Source organism: Sceloporus occidentalis, unplaced genomic scaffold (genome assembly GCF_023333645.1).
Source record: "Sceloporus occidentalis isolate IW3139 unplaced genomic scaffold, rSceOcc1.0.p SCAF_395, whole genome shotgun sequence".
Classification (NCBI taxonomy): Eukaryota; Metazoa; Chordata; class Lepidosauria; order Squamata; family Phrynosomatidae; genus Sceloporus; species Sceloporus occidentalis.
This window is the reverse complement of record NW_028317375.1, coordinates 304,388-327,757: the sequence shown is the minus strand read 5'-3', so window position 1 is coordinate 327,757 and position 23,370 is coordinate 304,388. Positions and strand designations below refer to the sequence as shown.

General features: G+C 42.9%; 2 protein-coding genes across 2 annotated transcripts; both read right to left on the bottom strand.

Moving 5' to 3' along the window:
* Positions 1-272: 272 nt before the first annotated feature.
* Positions 273-6,980, bottom strand: LOC149273222 (zinc finger protein ZXDC-like). The gene is made up of 10 exons (XM_089506582.1): positions 6,020-6,980; positions 5,477-5,629; positions 4,652-4,730; positions 3,545-3,675; positions 2,944-3,114; positions 1,661-2,337; positions 1,018-1,099; positions 725-867; positions 521-622; positions 273-359 (listed from the first exon to the last, which is right to left on the bottom strand). The coding sequence occupies exons 1-10, from the start codon at positions 6,978-6,980 to the stop codon at positions 273-275; spliced, it is 2,586 nt and encodes an 861-aa protein (XP_089362708.1).
* Positions 6,981-9,659: 2,679 nt separating this feature from the next.
* Positions 9,660-22,167, bottom strand: LOC149273221 (urocanate hydratase-like). The gene is made up of 20 exons (XM_089506581.1): positions 22,039-22,167; positions 20,365-20,495; positions 19,929-20,022; positions 18,326-18,385; positions 17,084-17,212; positions 16,781-16,842; positions 16,198-16,264; positions 15,730-15,873; positions 15,295-15,383; positions 14,874-14,936; positions 14,190-14,369; positions 13,499-13,596; positions 13,309-13,381; positions 12,950-13,074; positions 12,465-12,535; positions 12,022-12,120; positions 11,845-11,944; positions 11,334-11,415; positions 10,499-10,598; positions 9,660-9,812 (listed from the first exon to the last, which is right to left on the bottom strand). Exons 1-20 carry the CDS (start codon positions 22,165-22,167, stop codon positions 9,660-9,662), a joined length of 2,049 nt encoding a protein of 682 aa, XP_089362707.1.
* Positions 22,168-23,370: the final 1,203 nt, after the last annotated feature.

Below are 23,370 nucleotides of genomic sequence, written 5' to 3'. Positions count from 1 at the left end.
CAGGTTTAGTGAATAAAAACAAGCAGACTGCCGGCTCTCCATTTGGAAAGATTGTCCAGTTTGGGAGCAATCCGAATAAAGAATAAAAAATTCAAAAACAGACATAGTGCAGATATTAGAGGCCATCTTACTTATAATCCACAGATTGGCGGAGATGCTGCTGGCTCATCAAAAGCGGTTTAGCTGCATTCTGACAAAAGGCAAGGTGTACCGAGTCTCCTTTCCACCAGTCTCCAACCGTTCATGGCTTTTTGTATGTATTGAGGTCTCAGTTATTCCAAATCCTGCAAGTTTATGGTGCTTCCTGTAAACTGTGAACCGTCAGAAGCCACATCATCTTCAGTTGATGTGTGAGGCTCCTGGTTCAAGTAAAAAAGATATGTAAAAATGGTGTGCAAGTGTGCAAAATAAATGCATGTTTTTCTGTCATGCCATTTCAGCAGAATAGGTGGAGGTATGGAAGTGTAAGAGTTTGAAACTGGTACACACAAATGTTCCATCAATGCCTCTATTATCATACCTGTAGAATGTGCACGGGCAGATCAACAGTGAGCTGCGCATGAGCTGCTGGAGACTGACTGCTCAGCTGGAAAGACAAGTCCCCATCTCCTGCAGGATCATCCTAATAACAAACATCATTGTAAGAAAGCACCCAAGGGCACAATAGACAGTACCTGTTATGCTATTATAACGCTATAAACTCCCCCAACCCTTATAAACACACCTGCAGCAGCTGGATCTGCACATACTGCGCTCCTGTAGCTGGATCTCGCAGTGTCAACCCTCCATTGAGGCCATTGCTGCCAGCAGAAGGCGCTGCTGAGCTCAGCGTCATACTTTTGCCTTTCCTCTGCGTTGGCGAAGTTCCTACAAAATAACATTTTGAAACAAATACACAAATTATGGGTTTTATACAACACATTGTAAGGACAGACAGCGGTCAGGTAGAATACAGTCTAGATACAGGCAGAGAGAGGGTGAACTAAAATCCCCATTATGGTTTAGCGATAATCTTACCTGGGCTGTTTGTTCCTCCTTTCTTTTTGCTCTTAGCCAACTGGATGGCTCTATAATCTGTCCGCGCAGAGCCACCACTATCCTGATTAACGAAACAGAGATTTTGTTGAATTTAGCACAAAACAAGCTGGCTAAACCCCTATGAAATAAAAGTTCCAAAAATTCTCAGATGTTTAGGCACTTCTGTTATGTCCTAAGCATTATAGGTCGAATCTTATTGTGCACCATGTATTATACAATTAATTTTACAAGACAAGAATAAAATATTCTCTCCTGATCGCCAGGACCTAACTTAACAGTTTCAGCCCCAGTTACATGTTGAATACATACTGGAGTCTACATCAGTGCAGAAGATAAACGAGTGCTTATCAGAACTCATACTAGTCAACATATGTAGCAGCAGTGAATCATATGTATGCTATATGATTTAGTGACTTCAGTGGGTGCGCTACTGAACACGTGTAAGAAGTTTCCTAGATTTAAGGAAGGAGTTAAATGACACAGAAGCCTCATTTTCTAACTCCAGTAACTAAATTAGCTCCAATTTACATCCAGTACAATCATCTTTTAATAAATGAATAAAAATGTTATAAAAAGTAATTAATCTTATTCAAGGCTAAAAAATAAAATAAAAAATCAATACCAATAAAGAGCTTCCAGATGGCGAGCCGTAATCCATTTCTTTCTGGGAACTGTATGTTCCTGTAGGGTTTGGGAATACAAATTGTGTTACCACTTTACTTCCTTCTTGTTGGCTTTCAACCTCTGAAACGGGCAGCAGGCTTCTTTCCCCTTTAATCTGAGACAGTAGCTCTGGAATGGAGGCACTGGTTCCAAGGCTGACAGATGACGTAAGGCTGGTTGAATCTATCGTAAGATTGTTACTCGATGCAAGTCCGTGGATGTCCTGGTTGGAACCTCTCATGGATAAAGATGCCAGGGAGCCTAAAGCCTCTGCGTTTACAGTCTGTACATCATCTAAGTGTAAAGTGCTCTGCTGAAGGATTGAGGTGGTGGCTCCCAGCAGCAGGGAGCTTTCCAAACTGTTGGGATTTTCATTGTTGGACACCAACACCAACGGGTCGACAGTATGAACCAAAGAGTTGCTACCAGCTGGCACATTCCCACCAAGTGTAGATCCCACGGAGGACACATCAATAGTCAATATTCCAGAGTTGACCAACGTAAGGTCAGATCCATTGGTGGACACGTTGGAGAAGAGGGAGGAGAGGTCCAGGTTACTAAGGTCATTCTGCCCTGAGCTTGTGAGTTCACTGCTGGGGGTGAGGGAATTAGTCGTTTCCAGCTGGGTCAGAAAGACTAAAACAAGGATAGTCATCAGGAGTGTGCAAGTGCATTTGTGTTTTCCTAACATTACAATCTAAACAAAAATAAAATGCTGATGTTGAAAACAAATATTTAAGAAATGTTACCATATGAGAAAAAAATAAATAAAAAAAATCACACACACACACACACATATTGTTGTGAATATGACACTATATAAAATTAGTAAATAGGTGGTCTGAAATTCCGTAGCCATCCGATTATTAAATCAATGCTTTAGTCGAGAGGTTCCCAAACTTATTTAACTTACTACCCCTTTTCAGAGAAAAAAAAAAAATGACAGAGTACCCCCCTGGAAATCTACCTAGATCCCGGAGATGGTATCACCCACTTTGGGAAGCACTGGGTTATAGTTACAAGTTGCATTTTGTGTGTTTATTTGAAAAATAAAGTAATCACTACGACTAGCGCTATGCTACACATCAAATGAAACACGTACAAACTTCCTTTCAAAATTTTCTTATCCACTTCCAATGCCCCCCAAATGCACCTGAGGCTACTACAGCCACCCCCTATGTATAGTTCCAGCACCCCCAGTGGGAAGTAATATCCCTTCTGCGATATTGAAGGATAATTTACCTGGGCTGAAGTTGTGCTGTTTTACCATGTGGGATTTCAAGCTCTGCTTGGAAGTGAATGTTTTGCTGCAGCTAGATACAAGGCAACGGGTCTTTGACGCATCTACATCTTGCAGGTGCTTCTTGGAGTGGATGTACAAGCTGCTCCGAGCAGAGAACTTGGCCCCACATCCTGAGAAGAGAGAAAAAGTACAGCGTCAACAACTTTCATCAGATGATAAAAGGGGAACTCTTTGCTTTAAAATGTATGTGGCGTATTTATGCAATGCTGTGACACGCCATGTAACGTGTATGCTAATCGCCAACCAGCTTCCCATTCCTCCGAACCGTCTTCTCAAATGGCACAGGATTGTGGGTAGGAGAGTACTCACGCAAAAACAGAAATAAATTATAATGATCGTATATATGCAATCTTTTGTGACAAATACTACATACACATTCTCTAAATAAAAGGATGTAAAAGTATGGTGGGGGACCCATCCAAGCAGGGGCTCAGCAGATTTGCCTCGGGATCTCACCACCAGTAAATATGCCTCAAAAACCGAGCCGGCTGTATGTAGGGAAATCTAATTAGTTTGAAAATCAATTAAAAGAAAGTTTACCATCCACAGGACACTCAAATGGTTTTGTGCCCAGATGCGTGATGCTGTGGCCTTTCAAATGCTCTGCCCTTGTGAATGATTTTCCACAACCTTCAACAGGACAGGGGTACCTCCGGTCATCCTCGTGCTTCCTGGTGGCACAAAGGCAAAACTTGTTAATACGTCAGAAACTTTACAACAACCAGATATAACCTTCATAAGAGTTTCCCTTAGTTTGCAAGAGAAACAACTGAAGTGTCTTTAAAACTGGTAATATTTAATACTTGGCCTTGTGAATCGTGGTCTTATTATAGCAATCAACGAAATGCTAAGCATTTGCCCCCTGGTCTCTACACTGTGCTCTCAGCTAACATTCACACTCTCGCCAGTCACAGTTAAAGGCATTCTTCATAGGGGAGTAACACTCGAGGTTCTAATTTTAATTCTTTCTCAGTCACTACAGACCCAACCGTCTCCACATACCCTTCAGAATCAAATTTAAACTTCTTACCCTGACTTACAGAGCACTTAACAACTATATCATCATTACCTATTCTCAGTCCCTTATTCAGGATTTCACCCATGCTGCACCCTTTCCTGTCACACCGTGTATGCAACTTTCAAAAGCTCTCTAAAGATCCAGCGGCCCCCCGGTACAATCTTTCCTCCTAACATCCTCAGCCATCATCCTAACCAAGCCATCTGAACGATCAACAACTGCAACATCTCATCCAGACTCAACCAACTCATCCCCATCCAAGCCGTCCTCTCCTTCTGTTTCACTTCCCCCTCAACCCTAGATTGTAAACTCACAAGAGCAGGGCCCTGTTCTCCTTTTGTAGCAGTTTGTTATTGTACGAGACTTAAAATTATCCCACTGATAGTAACAGCGCTATATAAATAAATGTATGGTACATTTTAAGTAATACGTAGCCTAAGATGACCTCACACTGTCTGTTGTCCCTGCCTGCTTTAGAACAAATCTCCTGCACTTGTGCAATATCGAAGTTGTGGCGAAATAATGTCAAATTCAATTCTCAACAAGTATGTCCCAGATATCCACATTTAACATTCAACTACGTGGTATTACTGTTAAACACACTTCAATTATCCATATATAAAGGATACCTTTTGTGTCTTAACAACTTTGACATGCTCGTGAAGGACCAACCACAGTTTTCAAAGTCACAGATAAAAGGTCTTTCACCTAGAAGACAAAAATAAAAGTCTTGAGGATCTCAGGTGTACAGTTGCCAAAGTGATGTTATATAATTTACCAAATGATTAATCCACTTATTTTGCTTGAAAATATGCCACGATTTACTGTTTGAGCATTAACACTTAAGCCCTTCATGACCTTAGAAACACCAGCTACCTCATGCCAAAGAGTCCTAATAGGACCAGTGACGTACCTGGTACATCATAGTTTGCGATCACCACGTTATGGTGGGGTTTTTAGAGGCACTGCTGCTGCTGCTGTCTGCCCGGGAGTCTAGCAACAGAAACTCTTGTGCTTCAGTTCCCAAAAGAACAAGGTTTGGGGACCAAATCCTAATGCTCATTTACCAGTGTTTAGACCGTATGTCTCTCAGTTTAAACACCATGCACTGCGCATTTACAGTATTTTTAAGGCCAGCACAGGACCCATAAACTTGGACTGTTCTGGCAAGTTGGGGGACTGTTGGCAACTATGCTGCTCATGTTGACAGCCTAGCTACATGACAGGCTTTCATGCCAATGGCATCGATGGCACTGCTGGGTTCATCCAGAAGAAGCACTTGATGCACACACGCAAATGAACCCACAGTGCCAGGAGGCAGCCAGACAGGACGTAACGGAGCAGATACTTCTCGTGGAAGACTTTTTCGGTACTTGCTCAGTGAAGCAAACGTTGCCGGGAACAAGAAAAAAAAAAATGGATGGCAACGTCTACTTCGATCTGTCGGTACTGACCTGTATGACTGCGCAAGTGAATTTTCAGCCTACACGCCTTATCGTACTGCTTGTTACAGCCGGGAAAAGAGCAGACGAACGGATCCTGCTCCCTCACGTGGGCTCTATGATGAGAGAATAACGCAGTCACTGTGATAAATGTTTTGCCGCAACCTAAAGACGAAAAAGCAGTAAAAATAATAATAATCAAGACAACAAAACCTTGCATTATTAGAAAACGCAAACACGGCTTTGAAAAATACAAATATATATTAAAACAAATTTTTAAGACTTAAGGGGGGGTCCTCGACATCTTAACAATAACTTACAATGGACGGCAAACTAATGGCTGTGACGTAAATATTTGAGAATTCTGACGGTTCTAGATTTACGTTCTTGTTGATGTAACCCAGAAATGTTATAAGGTACCCCTCCCATCATTGGAGTGTGAGCTTTACACCCATTGTACAGCGCTGCGGAATATGATGGCGCTATATAATAAATGTCCATAATTATGTTCCAAATTGCAAAACCGGACCCAACCTCTACCCCGATCAAACATACCAGGAAACTCGCATTTGTAGGGTCTCTCCGGCTCAAAGTGGGTCCTCCTGCGGGAAGCGCGCTTGGCGTCGGCAGGAAAGGACTCTCCGTCGCAGCGGTTCTTTTCCTCGTGGGCTTTGTGGTGGGCCTTGAGGTTGTAGACAGTGGTGAAGCTTTTTCCACAGCCTTCTACCTCGCAGGAGAAAGGCCTCTGCTTGTCGTGGGACTGGAGGTGTCTTTTCAGTTTGTACAAAGTGGTGAAAGACCAGCCACAGTTATCGACGGTGCATTTAAAGGGCCGCTGGGACTCGGTGTGGCTCAGCAAGTGGACCTTCAGCTGTTGCTTGCGGTCAAAAGCCTTGGCACAGCCTGGTTCTGGGCACCTGAAGACCAGCAGCACCCCCTTCCTGGCCAGGTCCAGGGCCTCTCCTAGGTTGACCTGCAGTTCCCCGATCTCCCCCACCAGGAAGCCGGTCACCTGCTCATCCACAGTGTCCCTCAGAACCATGTCCACGTCCTCCAGCCCCTCGGGGAACCTATGGGGAACAGCACTGCTGTTACTAGGCTCATCCTGAGGGGACAAGTCTGACTCCCAGCCCCCGTGAGGGGTATATGGAGCCGGGTTACCCTTCTGGCTCTGAGGCCTGCTTTCCTGAGCCTCGCAGTTCTCTGGAGCCGCAGCTGGTCCTCTCCCTCCAAGTGTCAGCACTCCATTCTCCAGACGCACAGTCACGTACCCGGACAGCAGCTCGGAGGTCGGGCTGGGCCTGGGAGCCTCGGGGCCTCGAGCCTCCACTGCGGTTTCTTCCTCGGCCAGGTTGAGGACCATGTAAACTGGAGGCCCGCCACCCTCCTGTTTAATAAAGACGGGCTTCGCCTCATCCTCGGAGCCTTCGGCCGGCGCTTCTCCCACCTCCGCCTGCACAGGGAGTGCGGAGCCGCCATCTTGCTGCCGCTGCACCGCCGGCCCCTGGATTTCCATCTTGGTGTCCCTGTAGCATGTAGAGCCTGCGGAAGGACATTTCCAATCGCAACAACAAACTAACGCTTCCCTCACAGTTCCTTGTGTACTCATCCGCGAGCAGACAAGCTGTTTAATAACATGTAGCCGGAACTACATCAGCATTGCTTGCTGGGCAGGGAGCGGATGCACATCCTTCCGAATAAATGTTAACGTGCGTTCCAGAACAAGAACGCATAATGCACCGTTCCGGTTTTCTGCCGGGTTACATGTTACATAAATGGGCTTTTTATTTATGTTTAAGATGGAGCTCTACTGAATATTTTGGCTCAGGGCTTTAAAAGCCTATTTTTTAAAGGGACACTGCAGCCATCATATGCACTTTAATGCATAGGACAGCTAAGCGATCCCTTCAAATTTATGTGATGTCCCCATGGCAAATGCATTAGCCCCCCCCCCCAACGTATTTGCTGCGTATCTCTGCGCGTAATGTGCTGTTTGCCAGGCCGCTCCGGGTGTCTGATGAGACATGCGTGGAAACGCTTCTGTTGAGTTAAAAGGAAGCACTTTACTGCGGTTGATTGGCTGCTTCAAGTAGCCAATCAGTGCCATGAAATGTCAGGACGAAGTTGTTGTTTAGGGGCTCCCTGGGACACCGCAGAGAGGGTGTAGGAACTACATGCACGAAATCCTTGGGTCAGCCATGCTGCAATCATGACTCCATCTGCCACCTTTAGCTGTATGGTGGCATCGCGATGTTATGTGCAGCACCTCTCCCGTTGCATGGTGGTGGTATGACACAATGTCACACTCCTACACGCTGCCTCCTTCCTTCCACCCTGCACGTGCGCCATCTCTATTCTCCTCAAACTTATTAATGGCGCAGTGTATTGTCGTTAACATACCTGACCCCTGCGCCACCATGTGCATGCCCAATAACCCAACTACCTTTCGTGGTAATCCCACCAGTGTCTAAATAACCTTTATTAACCAATATTCTGTCATGTAACATGTTAATCCGTTGCACATACGTGTAAAATTAGCTCGGTATCATCTGGACTGGAAAAACACGCGCGTCGTCAGACAGAAGGTCTTGTAACCCCGACTGGCGAACATTAAAAGTATACAGTAAATAAAATTATTATTTTTCTTCAAAATGCCTCATTTGGTAACTTGTTATTAAGGGGTCATAAAGTCACATTAAAAGAAGTCTTGGTAAGACCTTACCCTTCCCACAGCATTAATTACTCCCCTGAGGTCCACCTTTGTCCATTAAAATGTAGCCCCATTAGGATTTAACACTTCTGTTCTAAGACTGCAGTCTTTTATAATCTTTGAGACTTGGATATTTTGTTACCGTCGTGACAGAGACAGCAGAGGGTGGTAGAGATACATAAAATGATGAAGAGTATAGTTTAGTTATAGGAAGACCATCCAATATGACGTAGGAGACTTTAGGGATAGGGAGGGAATGGACTGCAAATTGCTCAAATGATGGAATATTCCCCAAAATCAGTTCATAAAAGAAAGGCACTCCCATAATAAGAAAAAATATGTAGTTTAGTCCACAGTTACAGAACCTAATGTACCTTACAACAGGGCGCTTAGCTATACTCTTGTGTAAGCAGGACCCGCTTTCCATAATGTATCAGTTCATCTTATTCTAGTATTGGAAGACCTTTTGTATGTATGGACTGTAAATAAAACGTGATATGAACCGGTTTTACACGTTACCACTTCTATCATCTGCTTTAAAACTCAAATTGTTACCGCAACGGCTTGGTATACCCAGGAGTCTCTGCGTGGAGCTTGGCTTCCCTGGGTCTCCCGGTCAGTTTCTTCTTTCAGTGGGCAGAGGAGCAGATGCCGGTCAAATCCACCTCCCACCCATCCACTAAAGGCTGTCTGGGGATCGCTCCAACGCGTCACATGACTAACCCTGCCCCTACATAAAGCAAACTTAGGAAATTGCACACTCGGGAGCTTCCCATCTCACCTTCCTCTCCCTTCTATTGGGCCAAACTTCAATCAAGAGAGAAAGATAATAGAAATTGTGAGCTGACGTAGTTCCATATAGTCATACAGCTTGTGTTCTCCTAGCATTATGTAGTTTTTTTAAGTACACAAATCCATAAAACATAGGATGTGGAGAGAGGAAAAATCCTTACAGAAGATGGAAATGCCGGTTTAATCACAGACTGTAGCGGAATCTTACAGCGAGGTCACTCCAGAGAGATGTCTCAATACACAGAAAAAAAAGCAGATGAGCAAAACAGCACAAGACATTTCATACCATTTTTCCAGCAGCGTTTCATTCATTTTCACTGTATTCCATTGTTTCTTTTTGATAATTGAAACATTCTTTTTTTGTTTTTTTCTTCCCATCTGAGATATCATTGGTTTTAAAATGCAACATTTGTTATCCCTTAGAGAGTTTTTTTTTTTTATATAATGAACAACACAAGTAGATCAGACAATATATTCTTGTAATAGTTTACACTGTGAGTGAAGGTGCGGTCTGGTGAGTTAAGAAAACTTTGGTGCGCAGATGTTGCGCACTTACCCCTCTCTCTGCCAGGACACCGGGCATTTACTGTTCTGTTTGGAAGGAGAGGGGTTAATGCAAACATGCCAGTTTCCCAGAATGAAGGTCAACATGGAATAGTAATTCACAGTGCATTTGAAAGACAACTCCAGGAATCACTCATGGTTCGCTTGGGATAGAGCCTTCTCCAGGACACCCTTGTCCTTCACCGCATGGGGAAGGGTCACTCTGAGACCACAGTTGTCCTCCATGGTCTGAACAATAGTATCATAAGCATTTTTATTACCCGCCCAACAGCGCCTGGCCACCTGCAAGAGATGAACAACAAACGTGAAGCTACGCAGCGGGTTGGCAGAGCTATTAGAACCTTAAATAATACAAAAGCCATAAGAAAACCCAAGAATAAAAAAAGCTCATAATAATCTGTTTAATGTAAAGACACAGAGGAATGGCCAAACAATTGTCTACCAATCTGTTCAGTTACATTACAACTGAAACAGGTAATATGCAATTGTTATAGTTAAACACCAATAAACCTGTCCTTTACCGACCCTCCTAAATGTGTCTGCGGTTTGACTACTCTGCCTCTGGCTGTAGCTTTTAAATGGAAATTCGGCAGAGATCTAGAGAAGAAAAATACCCTGTATTGGGCAAACATAGAAAAATATGTAAAGTAAGCTTCCAGGACATCAGAAGTCCCTTCTTCAGATAGAAACGGATTATGAATTATGTTTTCTCAAAGTCCATCAATTCAACCAAAATGCAGGTTTTCAAGTCGCGCCATGTGACCAAAGCCAAGCCTTTTAACCATGGTATTTGGTTCAACTGGTCAGGTAAAGCGTTGTTCATGGCCATTCTGGCACACAAAGGGTTATTAAACAAATCATAGAATATTGGTAATTGTTAAAAATTATACATCAATGGCCTTTATTGCCTTTCCATTGCCCAAGGATTCATCTCTTATCTGGAAAGCAAAGATTTAATATAAGCCTACCCCGTTGGACACGTCCCAGCTTAGCATACTTTGAGCCCGAGCTTCAGCCTCCTGGGAGCCATCGAGAACCAAACCGAAGCCTCCGTTTATGACTTCACCCCTACAAAAATGAGAGGCAGAGTTAATCTTGACCTTAAAAAGAGCACCTTTGGGAACAGTGTGAGACTTTAACATACTTGGATGATTGCTCTGCATGTTTGGCATTGAAGGCGGATTTTTTAGTCCTTCTTGTAAACCCTAAATTAAGTTATTTTTAATCGTTCCCATACAGACGATATTTATGTTTGTTCCAACGTCACATTATTTGTAATACGGCAGAGACAACAAAGTTTACGGACTCCTCGAATACAGCCTCTATGTGAAGCGATCGCCCTCCTTTACCTAACGCTATTAATGCTCTAAATAACGCTATTTTGGGTTTGTTCCGCTATATAATCTCCCTGTTTTAAAGGGGAACGGTCACAGCTTTTAGCAAAGATATGCATTTATTACAGGTTGCTCTGTCTTTCAGTGTACGTGTTTGGGAGAAATTTGGTTTCAAACAAATGAGCCTTATAGCTGCAACCCAGGCAGAAGGTGGCATGGTTGGCATATTAATGCCATGCCATCAAGCCCTCTCCTTTCTTCTCGCCCCAAACCATACATGGGAATGGAAAGTTAATGATAAGGAATCTTGATCAGTTGAATTATGGCCATGCAGCCTTACACAGTACATGTCTATGTCACAGGCTCTGAGAAGCCGTAATTGTTGCACGTTTTACATTTAAAAGATAGAATTGCATTTTTTTGGAATCTTTCCTATAGGACTTACTAGAGCAAAGTCAAATCCACTTACCAGCCAATACCTCCTCCGTTATGCAGGGATACCCACGTGGCTCCTCTGAACGCATCTCCCACAAAGTTCTGCACAGCCATATCTACCAGACATATAACGCAACCCATTAAAAAGAGTAATGAGAAGCCTACCAATCTTCCACCAGATTTATTGTATCAATGGATTGTCTAGCATGAGTTGGCATCTGCTTAGTGTTGTGGTAGCCTGGTGGACCTTGGGGATTGTCCAGTATAATAAATAGTGTATAAATATAGATATAGTTACGTTTTATAACTGTCGTTATTACTATGGTTCTAATATAAGATATGTACCCGCTGTAGCAGAGGACAATTCAATCGATGGTTCTACATCTTACGTCATTACGACTTGTTGCGGTGAGAAAGCAACATTCGACTTGGTAAAATTATTCCATTTCAATGAAACCTCTAATCTATTATAAATCGGTTCCATTTGTGGCGGAGTACTGGTGATCGGAAAAGACGACGATATAAACTCATTAAGTGTTGCCCACCTGCACAGAAGGCAGAGCCGTCGTATATATTGGAAGTTTCTCTGAACGGGCTGTCTGTCCCACTGACGTCATGATGATCCCGACTAATCACTACAGGAGCCTACGGAAGAAAGCAACGCGTTACTGGACACGGTGCTCAATACCACATCGGAAGGACCAGTGGGCAACATGTCGTACCTTAACCTGGCCTGTAGCTACAGCTTTGTTGATGGCCACAGCAATGGCTACACGTCCTGTCTGGTCAGAGTACAGGATTCTAGCCTGGGAACCAACAACCTGATAGAAAGACGCAAAATATGAAGTTATTCATGAGCGCTCACATTCAGTCTCCTGGCAGGGAAGGCTACAACAAGAGCCATAACAGTATAATAGGGTCATCAGCAAAATCTCACACATTGGGGCAGGATAAAACAACTCATAGGCCAAACTACGCATCATGAAGGGTCAAACCAGGTGAGTTTCTGCTGCACAAAGAGCCAGGTATTGATATCAAGAATCCAGAGATCACCAAAATGGTACAAAGAAGAGAAAAGGGAACATGCTGCCCGAATCAGCTAAAAGTCTAATGAAGTGTTGAACCGTCAACTTTGTCAAGTGTTGTAGAATTCTGTATTATTTACCAGTTTGTGTTTTCCAGCTTCTCTGATCCATTTTAGGTTATCGCGGTATTGTTTCTTCACCGCTTCCCCAACTGCGGAGAGGAAAGGCAGACCCACAGGTTTTTACGCAAATAAAGAAGAGCAACCTAGACCCACAGATCACAGGTCAGGGGCCAAACCAAGTAGAAAAAACTAGAGAACTTTGTTTTAAATGTAATGATGCATGCGGTCATCTGCATCTAGAATAAGCATATGGATCCTTTAAAGAGCAGCGTAACACATTGACCAAGCGTGTTCTTCTGAGCCAAATGTTTCCAGCTCTTTCCTTATTACTCCTCCATATTAAGCCAAGTACTTTATGTTTGGAGGACGACCGTTTACTCTGCCAGCCTTATCAGGAACGTGGGAAAGGGAGCCCAAACCAGAAAACCGGTAAGTAATCGACACAGTTGTTAAATGATGAAAAGAGTTGGGTTGCAGGTCTAATGTTAGCTGAACCTTCATACCTCCTGCCTGTGAAATAAGATCTTCAAGAACAGAAGCCGCAATCTCGTCTGTCACCTCAAGGTCGCCCGGATCTGCGGAAGTGCAAACCCATCGGAACGGTCCAAATCCCAGCGAAAAGATGTCACTGTTCAAAAATACAATGTAATTAGCAGATGTTTTGGATTCTTTGAGTTTTTTTTAAGCTGGTGGAGATTTGCTTTCCTTTTATTAACTTGGGGGAGAGAAATTCTAAGCAAGTCACATTCCCCTCTTTAAATAGAACAACCAAAACACAGCTTAACCCTTAAAATAATATTTTAATAGAATCCTTCTATACGACAATCACTTAAGGAGAGATTATTTCCGGCGATGGCCTTACCCCATAATATGTTGGACGTAGGATGGATATCGAAATTCCGTGCTTTTTCCACCAGGCTTTCCAACATCAGCTCCTGAGTGATATTAGGAATGAGATTAAATAAAATAAAAAAATTGTTGAAATTATCTCAAATTGGCTCCAGCACCCTAACCGGTTTGCTTTTTTCTGAATGCGGTGAAATAGTCCTTACCGGCTCTCTGTGCCTCTAGCAGGAAAGCATTTCCATAATCCCAGAAAAACATGCCCGCAGCGGACAGTTTATTGATGGCTGCTATCTGCCTCCTTAAACTGTTAGGAGAAAATATAAAAATATCTAAAAACTCGTATGCACAATATACTTGGCCTCTGTAAAGGCGCACAGACCTGGAGGAACGCAGGATACAGCAGGTGGATTTGTTTTTAGGAAATACCCCCTTGGATTTTAATAGAAGATGACCCTATTGGAAAAATATTTAATAATAAAAAAATTAAAGTTTTTGTTCTCATTGCTCTCTCCCTATCATTCACACTTTGTCAAAGACTCCCTATCTTCACGCCAACCAATCTCTGCAGCTCTGCTTCTCTCGTCTCACCATCAACTCCAAGTACGTCCACCAAAGGGAAGCGTTTCCGCGCAAACACATTCTCCCCCAGTTGGTGGAAGTGGGGAGAGGCTGTTCCCGTGGCTTCACCCAGAAGCTGACAGAGTGAATGAGAGAGCTTGACGAACAAGCCCCTAGGCTTAGTTGGCTGTGAGAAGGATCTGAGGTCTGAATAAAAGGCAACCTTGATTATAATATAAGGTTGCCCCCCCAAAATGATTTTTTTTGCAAAACAAGTAAAAAAATACCCACAAATCCGTTTTCCCAGCGTGACCCTGCATGGTTCGTTCTCTCACTCACCTCTCCTGCACAAGCGGGCGGAAGTGGTCTGGGTCAGTGCGCAAGCTGGAAATGGCTTCATCGAATTGGAGCTGCACAGGGTAATATCCTCCATTGAAGGGGTTGTGTAAGGACGTTTGGTCAGATCCCAGGTCAACGAGCAGCTCCCCAGTCTTATTATACTCCTCTACCAGCCTCTCCCTGTGCATGAAGAGCCATCATGTTAGTACATACGATGCGTATAGGACAGAGATATACTTGAATTTGAATTTATATTCTCCTTGGCTTTGCCACCTTAGCAGAGTTAAAATGTTGGTAGGTTTATCACCCAGCTGGTGACAGATGGCAAGGCTACATGTAAAGATGAGCTTCTCTCCCCATTGTTTGGAAGGTAGTAATAAACCAATTTCCCATTGAAAATTATTTACCCAAATGCATAACTTTAGATTTTCCTACGTGGAAACATGTCTGCCATTTTAGTGTCCACTCTGCAGAGACATGCGATTTTTTTATTTATTTAATCACCTTTTAATTTTGTGTCATTTGCATCAAGATGTTGCTTTCAATGTCATGTTACAGTTCATTGATAAATTCAAATGAGTGGGGCCCCGAAAACACACCTTTTCCACACAAAACATTTTTCCCAAAGGGATGTAACTTTGCAGCAGTCACTTAAAAGAACCAAGTAAGGGGTGCAAGACTTACCAAAGGTCCACGATATTTCCATTGTATCCCAGGCTTAAAGCTTCTTTGCCTTTCCTTGCCTTTCTGCAAATATACAGCCAAACCTCAAGCCACAAAATATGCATATCTAACAATCCCACATTAACCACACATTTTCCTTTTTAGTAATTTTATGGAGGATTAAAGGTGCTGTTCCACCTACTCTACTAAATATTACACTTTCATAGCTAAACACACCATCACTAGTACTGTTAAATGCCCCAACTCTCCCGAAAATAATTATTCAAACATGTACAATTCTGCCTCGTTCATAATTTCCCATGGAGTACCCCATAGTCTTTTGCGTCACAATATAGGCTGAAATTGTGAAACAGGAACTTTGGTGATGGGGGATTCCATTACTACGCAGAAGCCCACTGCAGCCGATGGCATAGTTTCTCACCTGATCCTTGCCATGCAATCATCCAGAGAATTAGTAATTTCCATCAGCCATCCTTGGTGGTACCTCTTCTCCAAAACCACTCTATCCACCTAACATAATTCATTAGAAAGTTGATGGCGAGGAGAATGGAGGCCTCCTATTTATACAATACCATTAGTACCAAAACAAGGTGAGCAAGCCTTCCATAGACAAGGCACATGGCATAAGCCCTGCCATTCCAGAGGGTAAATCCATCACTATACACATAGGGTTAACTGGGGGTCAATATAGTTCTTATGGAAATACTTGGACGCTAGGACTAGTACCGCTTTATTAGGTGCTGCTCACCAGGGCATACAAGCTGCACAAGGGCTTTATAAAGGGGCCAAAAAAAAAGATAAAATATGTATATTTTGCCATATTCAATATATTTAACGAAATCGAATTTCCACTGACCTCAGCGATGACCCCCACACAGCCGACTATCACCGCTGCCTTCGCCTGGGCTCCGCTCATTCCTCCAAGACCTGATGTTACAAACACCTTCCCCGCGAGGTCATCTAACCCCAGGTACAGACGCCCGGCATTCAATACGGTCAACTGGAAGACACAAGAAATGTAACTTAACAATAAACGACCAACGTCATTGTATGGGGGGGGGGCCCCCAATTTCTCACCTTATAGTTCTTATTTAAGATGTATAACTCAGTTATATTCTTATGAAGGATCAATAGGTTTCAGCATTCCCAACAGTATGATTCTAGATGTCTCATAAGCCCATTGTTTCTTACTTAAGTCACCAGAGTTAAGGTGAAGAGAACAATCCAAAAACTAACACCACCGGGCATCATAGTATTTCTAGAACAATTACATCATTAGATTGTTAAGGCATACCGCTAGGTCGTTCACCACCACGCCACTTACCACAGTGCCATGCACAATACCCTGTGGCCCTATGTAACAGTAGCTTCCGGCAGTCATCTGTCCGTACCTGGAAAAAATAAAAGCAGAAATGGTTCGCGGCCACCAACTTTTTTTTTTGTTTGTTTTAGAACTTTTTGCATATATATTGCCCTGCAGAAAAAAATAAGGCATGGAGGAGCAGCAGATCAAACTGCCCCGTTTGCTAATGTTCTTCGCCGGTTGTACAGCGGAAGCCCTTTGTTCAGTGATTTCATTACTGGTGAAACGCTAGATCTTCAACGGGGAGCCCAAAACTAGCCCGTCAGATAACATGTTCAAATATATACTATATTGTCAAGTCCAAAAAGACATTCACAGAGAGAGGATGCACAGAAAGTCAAAGGAGCCTAGAAATGACTCCGTTACGATGTAAATGCTTCCTAAAGAAAGTACCCCAAAACGTTTACATCAGGGCAGCTCGGCCCCACCTGCCAGCCTATCCCTTTTTCATCAACTTTACCAATCTATTTCACAGTGTTAAATTAAAAATATTAAAGAAATTAGTGGAAAAAAATTCCTTATGTTGTCAAATGAGTTTTCTTACATGGTGACGCCCATTGCAAACATCTTTTCATATTCTTCCTTGGACGAATAATTGGGAATAACCTAAAAATGAGAGGGAAGACATGTTAATTGCATACATTTGTGAGCCTAGAACTTAAGGTTCCCCGATCTTTATGAAAAGAACAGCAGAACGAAAGAACCAGTAGGACGTGTTTTGAGAAGATTATAATGTCGGAGGAAGTAAGTGATCGATATTTGATCTCATTTGTTCTCTTACGGTCTGAGTTATTGATCACAAAGTAACTGAAACATTGCACTTAAAATAACCATTAAGCAGACCCACCATTCCATTGGTGATCACAACGCGAGGGGCCGACGGGTGGCTGGGGAAAAGACCTAAAGGATGACCGCTGTACATCACCAAAGTTTGATTGTCTGTCATCTCAGATAAATAGTGCATAACGATCCAGAACTGCAGAGAGAAAGAATAAAAAATAATATGTGATGCTGTCGACGCTCCTTGTACCACCAACTAGCTCTGAATAAAGAAGAAGCGCTTAGAGAGCAGTCTGTGACCCAAAGTCATTACCGGTCACATACTAGCCAAAAACAAAACATGATCAAGGGTTATATTGCTAGTAAATATATAATAAAGTTAAAATGTTATGCTGTATAATGCGGAGCCCTAGACGTGGGATATCCGTATCCCAGGAACATTCAGTTTGCCTGACTCCATATACCGGATGCCAATGGTTTTCTGGATTGGGTCTACACACCTGGCTGTAACTAAAGTCAATTTAAAAAGGCGAACATTGTCCGCCATACTCAAACAAAGTGGTGCATGTGTTCAGCAGCTGAGAGCATCCACCATGGAATGACAATGTCAAGCATGGATCCTTTTTTCACTCTTAAAACCATTTAAAAGTTAGCAAGAAGGCTCCAAGAATAGATGTAGTTTAATTCCATCTGACCAGACACAAGACTCTATGTTTGATTGAGCGTAATGAAGCTTGGTCAACGCTCAGAACATTCACCCCCCCCCCCCACCATCATAAGCCATACATTGGAATAACTTATAATTGTTAAGATTTCAGTTTTCTTGATTTCTTACATAGCTTTTAAGCCAGTGCCCTTTATACATTCCCCTGAGACCGGTTTCTACCAGCTGGGTAATAATGCTACCCGTACCCACCATCTAGACATCAATGCTCTGCAAGGTTGTTGAACCTCGCATTACTAATGAACATGCATAGCTGTTTGCACAATTAATTATCTTGCCCATATGGAAATCTCCCACCAGTCACTCCAGGTTTAAGGATTATTTCATCCACTGCCAGGTAAAACACGGAGTTATGTGAAGAATCCAAGCGTCATTCTGTTTAGTTTCATAGACTATAGCAGGAAAGGAATAATCTCCAACGGACCTTGGGCATTGATGAAGGCAACAGTGCACTAATGTATATACTTCACATAGCATCGCGTTTCAAGTTGGGTAACCTGGTTGTCAAGGGACAGTTTGTCATCCGAGGCTTGTATTGACTACATTTTTCTATATACAGATCCGGTCAATGGCTACCGCACATACCTGAGCCCAGTTACTAAACACCTGTCCGTTGCCTCCATAGGTCACCAGCTCCTGGGGAAACTGGGTAGAGAAAACAATTAAACACCCGTCAGCGCACATGTGATGATCGTAACCCACATCTAACCCACTCAATCCATTACTGTGCCCGCTATAGCAAACAACTCACACCGCCATGTGGCAAAATGTCCCCATTCCCATCTGGACTTCATCATGGATGGTCACTTTGACCCATTTTGAAAGAAATAAATGCAACTTTAGGAGACTTAAAGCTAATCTAACATTCCTATCATTTTTACAAGGCCCTTCGTATTCAGCAGATACTGCATTTAGGAAGAGATCAGTAACATTTCACAGATCACGATGTACAATGTTATTTATAATTCCGCACATCTGCCCAGCTGAACATCTGTTCTGTGTTAAATTTAATCTGACGTATACGAGTACATAGTAACGCCGCAGTTATTTTTTTGTTTGACATTCATCTGAAATTTGGATAGCTAGTTATTTCATATCTTCCAACATCTTACAATGGCCAAACATCTCCCAGCACATTACATACATACCGCCAGTCAGCTACATGACTGAGGTAGCGCCAATGCGACGCCCTCTTTACCCCCCTTCCCACAATAAATACACAAACACAAAGTAAATAATATAATGCTTTATTATAGTCAACTATGGAAAAATAAGGCCACGGTGCAGTCCGCTTTACGCCTTCCACACCGTGACACAGATATAAATAACTTTATTCATAGTAAAATGAACTTTATTTGTAAACACATATAACATAGTATATAATATAGCAATGCACGTGCTGCACCACCCGACTTACTTATGACACGTGCAAGCCTTAAAACTAACAATTGTAAACCAAATATAAAGGCTACAAATCGTAACCCTAAATTGTAAACAACCGAACCGGCTGGCACAGGCGTAAAACTGTAAAAACGTAGAGACCACCGGCGTCCCCTGCACGGCAGCCATTGTCACGGCTAGGATTCACCAAGGCACAAGCCCAAGGAGTGTCCTGCACTTAGGCCGAGGGCCTGTGCACCACGGGTCAAACCACACCTAAGGTGGTTAACCCTTGCGCTATGCCAGCTTGATAACCAACCGCCAAGAAACAGAAAAAGAGTGGTGGGAGGGAGGGAAAGCTTTCCAGGTCAATCGAAAAAGTGACCTAAACGGGGTGGGCTCCCATATATATATATAGTGACCCCCACCCCTAAGCACAGTAAGGTGATGCACACCTATCAATCGTCAGCTCAGGGCCGTCAATCAACATTGCCCACCAGCCCCCCTAGCTGACTCAGCAAATTTACTAAAAAACAGGAAAACGGGAGGGGGAGAGGGCTGCCTGTCGTCCCCTCAGTCATGCGCCCTTCTTGCTCCATGCTCTCGCCTGGGGCTTTCTGGAATCCACACCAACATGGATGTTGGCAACATGGTTCCCATTGCCTGAAAACATTTGGCTTTTTGAAACATCACAGTCAAAAATATATCATATGGCAACCGAGGGGTCAATTTCCCCCCTTCCTTCATACCATTCTTTGAAAGACAAAGATACGGGGCTTTACACTCCTCCTCACCATAGATAAAGTACCTGAGCTACATCTGGATCCAGATTATTCATGATCATGTGCATAACAGCCGCAGCTTGCTTGGTCCGGCAGGGATACTCCGTGATGGGGTACGCTCTAGAAGAGAACCGGTGAGAAATAGTTTCCTTAAATATCAAAGGGTCGTGTATTTGTAACGATAATTAAGTCAGAGGCCGTAAGGGCCGGCAACAGTCCACCTCATGGCCTTCGTGGAAAGTTCATAATACTACCACAGAAAGGACCCAACCATGGGGTAAAAGATCTCGCATGTAAGACAGTTTTAGGTAAACATTTCATAGGGAACTTTGTCCTTTAAATAACATTCAGTGTGAGATATTCACAAATGGTAGCAGGAAGGAAATTTTCTGTATCCAACATGTCCTATTGAGAACGTCGTTCTTTATTTTGCCCAGTAACGTTTTCCAGAAGAAGACTTACTTCATCCTAATGTTGGGGTGAAACCTATACATATAGATGTGACCAAAACATCGCAGCTCCTCGGCAAATTCCGGGGCCAGCGTCTCATGAAGCTCAGGCGGGAAGTAGCGCAAAGAGTTTTCTAGAGCGAGCTGGGGAGAGAAGGAGTGAGAATGGTCACACCGTGTGAAGACTTCTACCCAACAAACTACTTTGGTCAGTAGGGTGTCACATGGTCAGGGGTCATGGGGTTTTAGCGAAGCACTAGTTGGGTCATAGCAGATAAGACCCATTCAGCCCATCTAGTCGGACATTTCTCCTGCTTTAAAGACTCAAACGTTAATCAGTAAGTACTTGGTCTTGTCTTAGATTCAGGGGGTAGGGGAGCCATTCACTGCTCCGTCTGTGGGTCATGGGAGCAAAAAACAGATAAACAGCCAGTTACACAATAAGAAGGAATGATTAACCTACGGGTTGTGAAGATAACCTTCTGCAGCGTTAGGTTTTTACCTTAAAGATATCTTGGCTGTTCCAGGAAACCCAAATACGTACTCAGCAGCCATAAGCGCACGGACACTCTTACAAACCCCACAGTCAGCAGAATGCCCCACAATTTAAAAAAGAGAAGCCCAGACAAAGGTTAAAGGAGGAGGATAGAGGGGAAAATGTGAGACTCAATGCACAAAAGATATGTCTGGGGTGTAGACAAGCGGTTTGTACCCACAGTGGAAATAGAGCAGGGAGTCTTAAAATATAGGAATCCTGGAGCTGTGTGAGGAGTGAGAATGGTGGGACACTGGGATAGAGTGGCAAAAAAATCAGGACTGTCCCATACAAAGCAGGACAGTTGGGAGCAGGACGGCGTGATGCATATGGCTGCAGGGAGAAAATGCTACTTTTGTACCTATATACTCGGGGTCAGCAACATGTAAAAATGAGTTGTTTACTGAAAAAGTGATCAATCTGTGGTTCAAAATCACAGTCTTTAATTTAGTAAAACTGCAGGGTTTTAGGGCCGGTTGTAATGTTAGAAGGCATTAATTCACTGAGAGGGAGGTAGATAAGTGGAACAGCTTTCCAGCAGTGGTAGAAGTAAATACAGTGAAGGAATTTAAACATTCATGGGCTAGGCTTATAGCGTTCCAGAATATAACCCAAAGACTAAATACGCTTTTACCAGCTAGAAAGTGGGCAAAATAAAAGGGTCAAATATTTATTATATATATACTGGTTTGTGAATACGCATGTTAAATTAATACATGTGATGCCTGATTTGTTTCAGATCTGTTTAACCAGAATCCTCATAATGAAAGCTGAAGAGTGAAGCGCAATCCAGTCCTGCTTCCATAAAAACAGATCTTTTCATTACTGTGATTATCGCCAATAGAGATAAACCTGATTTTAATGTCCGGCTTCAAATTAAAATGTAAAGGCTTCTATTATTTAAAGTTACTGCATATAGACCACAGGTGGCTCTACTCGCTTGGGTCATTTAAATCAACAAAAAATTAACCCATGTGTTGCCAGCCTAATATATCAATCAGTGGCGTTTATTTACTAAACAGAGATTTCATCTCCCAGCATTTACATTACAAATCCCAATGTGTTTCCCCAATCCATGCCGACCATATAACGTTTTAATAAAACTGCCGTGCAAATGAGGACACCAGCAGATAAACTCATTATTTGTCCTACCTTTTCATCCTCCGCAGAAAGCCCCGGGGTCCTTTTGGGTGCATGGGGGCAGCCGCTTACTCTCGCCTTCTTAGGGGGTAGTGGATTTAGGGGAAGGCCAGCACAGAGCTCCTGTAGGCTGCTCATCATTAATGAACCCAAACAGCTCAAAAGACTGGAGACGCAGAAGGGCAAGGTGTTAGGTATTAACCAAAAAAACACTGTGACCCGCCCACTGTTTAGCTGAAATCCTATTGGCTAATAAGATTTGCCAAATTAATATTTTACCTGGTCCTATCATGTCCTGGACACACAGAAAATTGCTTAACTTCTGTTTGATTACCGACGTTTATGCTACAGCCATTCCCATCGCCATGATTACATTTAAAGGGATAAAGTACTTTGTTACGGCTGTTCATATGTCGGGAGTATTTATTAAAAGTGACTCTTGTGCAAAGTTTGAAAAGTGATCTTATCGCCATAGTGACCAATGACTTAGAATGGCTTCTAATAGCACCACTTTGCAAACTTTACACCGTAATCCAAAAGTTTAAAAGAAAGAGTTGGCTCTTATATACGGTAGTTTCATATTTTCTAACGTGAATTTATGGAATGATATTCACAAGAAGCATTCCAATAAAAGCCATGGGTTTATTCATAGGAGCGCTGGGTGTCTGCGCATGTTCTGTTTCTACATGTGAATGCGCAGTCCTGTCTATTGTACACATAGCCATGCCAAAGGAGACTGGCTTAGTCTGAGACAGAAAGACTAACATATGGGTGACTGTTCCTTTAAATAGTGACATCAATAGTGATAGTGAACATCAAACTAGAATTTCACTATAACCAGCTTCTTAAAAAGTAATTAAGTTTAGCATAATGGGTTAAATCCTGACCCCTATGAATACTATATGTTGTAGTCAGTCTATGTACAATGGCAGGTGTCAGGTTTTGGGCAGGGGTAGACGTTCCCCAGCTGCAGCCCAAGACCCCCTTTGGGATAATAGTATTCTAACCCATTTCCTGGACCTGCCGTGCCTGTTTTCTGCTCGACTTGCCTAAAAAAGGAGCCAATATTTTTAAGAATGCGTGAATGGATATCCAACCTGTTACTCGACACCCAATGCCCAATACTCTAATGGCTATGAGATGTCCAATCTAATTTAACCCCTAAAATAAAGTGGACTTCGAATTGTCAATCAAATCAGGAATAGGGAGCAAAATGCTTCGTTATGGGCATTTTCGTATACCTTTCTTATGTATCAATGACTACACCTGAGATTTTGCCCTGTGGCTCAAGAAATAAGGGCTGATTATTGAGTTATTAGTGATTAGTGAATATTTATGTGTGTA